At 53.3% G+C, this 7,298-nt stretch overlaps 1 protein-coding gene across 1 annotated transcript; it reads right to left on the bottom strand.

Moving 5' to 3' along the window:
- Positions 1-211: 211 nt before the first annotated feature.
- Positions 212-6,468, bottom strand: asb3 (ankyrin repeat and SOCS box containing 3). Its single transcript, XM_030341056.1, has 10 exons — positions 6,210-6,468; positions 5,858-6,071; positions 5,526-5,696; positions 5,055-5,167; positions 4,593-4,725; positions 3,917-4,094; positions 3,044-3,259; positions 1,834-2,124; positions 1,233-1,366; positions 212-854 (listed from the first exon to the last, which is right to left on the bottom strand). The coding sequence occupies exons 2-10, from the start codon at positions 6,054-6,056 to the stop codon at positions 616-618; spliced, it is 1,674 nt and encodes a 557-aa protein (XP_030196916.1). The 5' UTR covers positions 6,057-6,071; positions 6,210-6,468; the 3' UTR covers positions 212-615.
- Between the last annotated feature and the right edge of the window lie 830 nt (positions 6,469-7,298).

Genomic DNA, 7,298 nt, shown 5'->3' with positions numbered 1-7,298 from the left:
AACACAAAACTAGCTTCACCGCGGTCAAACCGGTTCGGTCGCGGCTTGGCACGAAGGAACGTTCCTCTGCGACTTTCTCGTAGATCGCGCCATCTTTCAACGTCTTTGTTAACTGATAGCATAATAAATTGTAATATCTTAACTGCGCTGCAAGGAAATGATCTGCATGACAAGAGTAGTCTTAAATAATAACGGATTACTGACCTTGATGTATAATGTTGCAGGTCATGCAGGAGCATATTGATTTATTGCATACATAAATTAGCAGACAACATGCATACTTGCAGTCCATTACACACAAAAAACAACGATTGTGTCCTACATTACATCATGTGTTCAGTAATATAAATGTAAACATTATGTAAATTAATATTTCTAAATAAATATAAATATTTGGGTAAATAGAAAGTATTTCCTACTACAGCTGATAAATATTCCACATTTTTAAACAAGAATGCCATCGATAAAGAGAAGAGACAAGACAAAGAATCAGCATGTAGCCGACCCCAGCATTGTGGCAAATCCCTCAAAGTGTTGTACTTCAGTTAACCAGACAGCCGCCATCGTTGGAAAGGAAAACAACCAAAAGGACAATCTAAACCTTTTATTAGGTCTTCATACAACATGTCTGTGCGTGTGTGTGTGACGGTATTCCTCCGTCAGGTCGGACACTAGCGGCAGGGGCGCGGAGCCTGGGGCGCCCGGGGGAGGCGGGACCTCGGCGTAGCGGAGGTAGTGCTGGAGGAGGGGGGGCACCGGCAGCTGCTGGACGGCCGCCGCCGTGCGCAGAGCCGGACGACCCACGACCTCACTGACCGTCAGCCTGCACAGGTGAGACAGACACGGGACGGACTCTGACCGGGGGAGAGGGGGGGGGGGGGGGGGGGGGGGGGGGGGGGGGGAGAGGGAGGGGGGGGAGAGAGAGGGGGGGGGGGGGAGAGGGAGAGAGGGGTGGGGGGGGAGAGGGAGAGAGAGGGGGGGGGATGGAGAGGGGTGGGGGGGAGATGGAGGGAGGGAGAGGGAGGGGGGAGAGGGAGAGAGAGGGGGGGGGGGGAGAGGGAGAGAGAGGGGTGGGGGGGAGACGGGGGGGGGGGAGATGGAGGGAGGGAGAGGGAGGGAGGAAGGGAGAGGGAGAGGGGTGGGGGGGAGAGGGGGGGGAGGGAGAGGAGGTTATTGACGATCCACAATGGAGCAGGAGGAGGAGTGCTTCCACCCGGTGTGCGTCCCCGTACCGTAACGCGCGTGAGGCGACCAGGACCGCTCCTCCAGCCTGAGGTCCAGAACGCGCCTCAGGGGCGGACTCAGAGTGGACCAGTTCACAAACGCCAGAAGGTAGTTCAACACATCACCGTCTGCTTCCTGGAGCCTGCCAAAACACAACACGGCGTTGCCAAAGGAAGACACATGGTCAAGCCGGTGTTGTGGAAGAGGCCGAGAGAGGAGAGATTGAAAGACAATTGCAGGCAGATTTTTTTGTTTTTACGGATGTCTGCAACATAGGTCTGATTCTACTCTGTGCACTGTGATCGAAAGGGGCCCCGATAGAATTTAGGCCCCATATATAGGCCCAATCCCATTCATTCCCATTGTCTTCCCCTTACCCCTCCCCCTTGTTTTGAAGGGGGAAGGGGTAAGGGTAAGGGGAAGAGTGGTAAGGGGTATTGGGCTTTAATACGTATACAGGCCTGGATCTGGTTCATACCTCAGCACCGTCCGCCAACGTAAACCCTCAGCAGAAAACAATGGAGCTGAGCAACAACAACAACAACAACAACAAGAGACCTGGCTCCTGCGTTTCCAGCCGCTCAAGAGAGCTAGCCGCGAAGGACCTACATGTTGGGCTGCAGCAGGAGAGAAGGGTCCAGTCCGGCCCGCAGTAGCAGGGGCAGCCAGCAGGGGGCGCTTCGCACCGCGCTGAGGGCCACACACACCAGCCCTCTGAGCTCCTGTAGGCTTAACACCGCACCGGGGGCCCCGGTCCTCCCCTCTGGGGCCCCCGGACCGGGCAGCCCCCTGTGACTCAGTATGAGCCTCAACAGCTCCGTGTTCCCCAGGGCCAGGGCGTGCATCCAGGGGTCCTCGTCCAGACGGGCGCCCGCGGCCACCAGCAGCCTCACCGACTCACTGAGGTTTAAGGAGACGGTGGTTAACTGGATCGCACTCCTCAAGACGTCCGAAAGACTTTAAGGTCATTATAGTCACAGTGATAAGTGGACAGTGTTGGGCAGGTTACTTTAAAAAAGAAACTAAATGAATTACTCAGTTACAAATTACTAAAGTAACTAGTTACTGTAGGGTACTGTAACTATTGCGATACTTTCAAGTACATTAAAACGACAACCGCCCGACTCTACGTCCGATTGGCTTAGCATGAAATGTTACCCTACCTCAGCCAATTCATTGTCATCAATTATGGGATGTCTCGTGCCGGCTAACCAAGGAAGAACAGTTCAAGTAAAGCTTTGCCGCGCGGCTTAGAGATCTGGTTGGTCGGACATTACTGAATAAAGTGCCGTTGTTCCCATCACTGTATCAATGCATGGCGTGTAAACAAAGGCCAAAGCTGATGAATAAGAGTAACAGCCCTCAGACTACTGGTGAGGGAGACAGGGAGACAGATAGGGTGAAACATATAAGGCCTGCAGGCCAAGCCCGCCAAGGTGAACGACATCACCTGAGGAACCAATCCCCCCCCCCACCAGTCTCTGCCCCCACGGGTACGCTGCAGGGGACAGAGGGAGTCACACTGAGGGTGGTATATTGGATTCTGTACGTCCTGGCACTTAATGTACACACTTATTGTACGTCCTGCTTGAATAGTACTTAGCATTGTGTAGCATCTTATCCTAGCTATCTCTGTTGTACACGGGGAATGGGTTAACCTAGTGATGGTTAGTGCTCAGCACTTGGTTCTATGAACATCCTTACTGCACCGACAAAGATATTTTGTTGTTTCTCTCCTTCTGACAACTGTACTGATTGTAAGTCGCTTTGGACAAAAGGCCCAGAATGTGACTGTGACTGTAGGGCAGGGCCCACACACCTGCAGCGCCGGTCGGGGGTGAGCGATAAGGCGAAGGCCAGTGGGGAGCGGAGGCCCAGGATGGGGGTGCAGTCCTGGGCGTCTGGGCTGTACCCCTCCCTCAGCAGCAGCCCGACGCTCGGACTGGGCTTCCTCACGGCCATGTAGAGCGGGCTGACCCGGCCCTCCCCGCGGTCGCAGGCGCGGTCCGTGATGCCGATCAGCCTCTCCAGGATCCTGGGGGAGGACATCAGAGCCGGCGTCAGGCCACCGTTCTACGGTTAACACACTGCTCTTACATCAGAATCAAATGATTAACCGTGGCCACTCCGCAACAGGCATCCAATCACAGGCCTCGCGCCGTCAAGGACGCCGTCTTTAGGGGACTTCTAGAGGCTTACTGCTGACCATGTGAGGTGTACTTTAGCAGTGCACAGTGCACAGTGCTTTAAGAGCCATTTCCCTCCAAACGACCTCCTGAACCCCAGAGAGCCTACGGCGGAATGGGGTTCACTACCGGCGGCGGCTGACTCAGAGAACCTGGGCCCAGTTTTTAAAAAAATGTAATCTGGATCAAATTGATCCGGATTTGGAAATGTTTGGCTATCCAGGATCACCTGATCCATCTTACTTGCCAGTTTATTGAGGAACATGCGATTGGATCACCGTGATCCAAATACCAAATTTAAGGATAACCAAAGGAATCCACCCATCCGATGGGATCAGGATAATCCTGTTCTTTCAGATCAGATAGATCCCAAACCGAGTTCAACGTTTTGAAGAACCCAAAGGGCAGGTTTGATCCAGGTCAGATGTAAGATCGGATTACATGATCTGAACTTAGTTGGGAATCCCTCCTTTGCTCGGCTCCCAGCGCTGCACGGGGCTCAGTACCGGCGGTGGCCGAACTCGGCGGCGGCGTGGATGGGCAGCTGGGGCCAGTCGCTGCTGCAAGCCAGGTTGGGGTCCGCCCCGTGCTGCACCAGGACCTCCACGCAGCCCTCGTGGCCCTCCTGGGACGCCAGCATCAGCGGCGTGGCCAGGTCTGCCGCCTGGGCGTTGACGTTGGCCCCTACAGGAACCCGGAGAACAGTCAGTCGACTCGCGTTCAGTCAGCTCCCAGTCCGGGTCCCCCGCCCCTGCAGACGACCCCAGACTCAGAGACTCTGCATAGCCTCCTCCTAGAATACACACTTTATCATTCATATAAATATTCTTTATACCGTCTGTTTGGTTTGCCGTTTGTCTTTATTTAAGCATTTACTTTAGCATTTACTTTAACGTCTATTTTTGTTTTTCATTAGTATTAGTATTCTTATTAGGGGTCCAAGCCAACAGGTTGGATCCCTATTGTTTTTGTAGCGATTATTATTTTTCGTATTATTGTATTTGATCTTATCCCGTGTTGTCCCACTGCTGCTCGGCCTGTGTAACAAAGGTACTTCCCCCCAGGGGGTTAATAAAGTTTCTATCTATCTTTATATACGAAAGATTCAATATCTACGTCAATGCCAAACGCCAGGACATTTCCCACAGACCCCCCCCCCCCCCTGATGAGTCGTTGGCTGACCTGCTCCAACGAGCGCCTCCAGGCACCTGCGCCGGCCGTACTGCGCTGCCACGAAGAGGGGCGTGATGCTGTGGTCGTCCACCGCCTCCAGGCGAGCCACGCCGATGAGAACACCCACAATCTCCCTGTAGCCCTGGGGGGGGGGGGGGAGGGAACACACGCAGTGGCTGAGGAGGGCGAGCGGGTTGACTCGTACCTGGAAGGTCGCTGGTTCGATCCCCGGCTCCTCCTAGCTGAGCGTCGAGGTGTCCCTGAGCGAGACGCCTCACCCTGACTGCTGCTGACCAGCTGGCTGTCGCTGTGTGGGGGTGACTCGGCCGTCGGGGAGCGGATTTGTGCATGAATGTAGGTCGCGTGGGACCAAAACGTCAGCTAACTGCCCTGAATCCAAGTACACAACGGCGTGCCTTAGACTCTGTGCAGCCTCTTTCACTGTCCCCAGTCTCTGTGTGTCCCCCTCACCTTGTAGACGGCGTGGTGGAGACAGGTCCATCGACAGGCCGTGTGCGTGCCGTTGACCTCGGCCCCCCTGCTGACCAACAGCTGGACCACCTCCTTGTGACCACCGTCCACGGCTAGGAGAGAAAGGAGCCAGCTGATTAGTCGCAGAGCACAGTGGAGCGCCAAACAGACACCGAACTCAATGACCCGGTTATTGGAGGTTTTTGAAATCTTGTTCCTATTGAAGACGTTTTAGCTATTTTTAATAAATGACGCGCGACTCGTGGAGAGGGATTGGGCATTGAAACAAGAAACAAATACGCAGTGCCCTTTACTAAACTCGTGGGCTTATGGTCATCACTACAAAAACACGTAGAAGGAAAACCCGGTTTGGCAGGGTCGTTAACACATGATTACCATCAGACTTTATCCCTATTGACATGCCATGATGGTAACCGGGGTTGGGTTAGTGTAAGCAGGCTGTTATGTTACCTGCATAGAGAGGAGAGGAGAGGTCGTTCGTGGACTGGTCAATATTGGCGTGTGCCTTCAAGAGGAGTCGCACCACCGCCAGGTGTCCCCGCTGCGCTGCCAAGAACAGCGCAGACTCCCCTTCGTGCGTCTGGGCGTTCACAAACGCGCGCAGACCGCCAGCGGAGCCCGCTGCAGACAGCCAGAGAAACGGGGACTTTAGTTAAAGGACTGCTCTGCAGGGAAAGGCACATGATGGATCCTACTATAATGAATAAAAAAATGTTATATGACATATTTGATGTGAACAACTTAAAACCGGTATAGTTACAGCTTCGTTTAACAGGACTCACCGGCTGCAGACACGATTTCGCGCACGCACTCTTTGGCACCGGCTGCCGCGGCCTCGTGCAGCGCCGTCCAGCCGCGGTTGTCCCGGCTGTCAATCACGCAGCCCTCGGCGATCAGCCTGCGGACGCGCTCCCGGCAGCCCGAGCGCGCAGCTGCGGCCACGCTCGACACCGTGTCGCCGTAGGTCTCCGTGAAGTCCATCCGTTCTCCTCCGAACTGTTGAGAGGGATGAAGAGGAGAGGACGCCTGACGTACAGAATGCGTGATGATACTAGCGATGACGCCATATGAGTGGCGTCATAGGGAGGGACGTCATAGCAGGAAAAGTAGTCGTTGCATTGTTTATATACTCACTGACACGTGACGTTCAGGTTTATAACAGAGTAAATGTGATGGATGTACAAGCTCGACCACACTGCTGCAAGATGGAATGAGTTTGCACCACGTTTGACGAAGTTAAAGACACCTAGTTAGCCTAGATGAAATGGCACTCCGTCGTTTTTGCAATTCATTTGTATTTGAATTCAAATAATAAACCAAGCCGTTGTTTAACAGACACAACGGTGACACAGAGCGAGCCGAAGAATAACATGCAGGATATCTACTTCCGTAAACAAATGGATTCTTCTTCTCGCTTGTCGGCGACGTTATTGAGCGTTAACGCCACCATCAGGGCGCGTTACCGCCACCTCCTGGACTGGAACGTGGAAAAAAAGATTTCCTTTTTCTTTTTTTGTATGTCCGCTTGGCTTCGGCCTCAAAAGTACGTCATGGTACATGCAAAGTTATCCTGTCTGCGGAGTGTTTGTTAGGCTAATCTGTGTCCACCACTTTAATTTCCCCCTGAGCCGGTTCCCAAACAGAATGCCATGCCTCCATGGGACTTTACCTGACTCTGGGCTCCTTAGTGCAGTGCAAACGATCATTCCGTACCGCATTCCCTTCTATCCGTTATATTGCTTGCACTGCTGATACTCAAGTCCTACTGTGGATTCTGAGGAAACGTTTTAAATCTGTCATTGCATCGTTTTTGGATTCATTTTGCGATGGTCATATAGAAGCAATGAATAGAGAGAGAGAGAGAGAGAGAGAGAGAGAGAGAGAGAGAGAGAGAGAGAGAGAGAGAGAGAGAGAGAGAGAGCGAGAGCGAGAGCGAGATTAGGAGGGAGAGGAGAAGGAGGCAGAGGAGAAGAAATGGTTGGATTGGACATTCGTTCACCTTGACCGCGGCCCGGGCACCATACCGCGGTTCCTGCCATGCCCCGTGACTGAATGAATGAACGACCAATCCAACCATTTCTTCCTCAACTCTTCTTTCTTGGCCAAGAGACGCAACGTGCATCTCCACAAATAGCACAGGCACGAACTTGTTCCGCAATGTAAGCACCTTGCTGTGACCTCCGACCTGCCGAGATGGGCTCTGTGTCACCTGGCCAAGGTGGG

The sequence above is a fragment of the Gadus morhua genome, chromosome 18 (genome assembly GCF_902167405.1).
Source record: "Gadus morhua chromosome 18, gadMor3.0, whole genome shotgun sequence".
Classification (NCBI taxonomy): domain Eukaryota; kingdom Metazoa; phylum Chordata; class Actinopteri; order Gadiformes; family Gadidae; genus Gadus; species Gadus morhua.
This window is presented reverse-complemented; position numbering and strand designations above follow the sequence as displayed.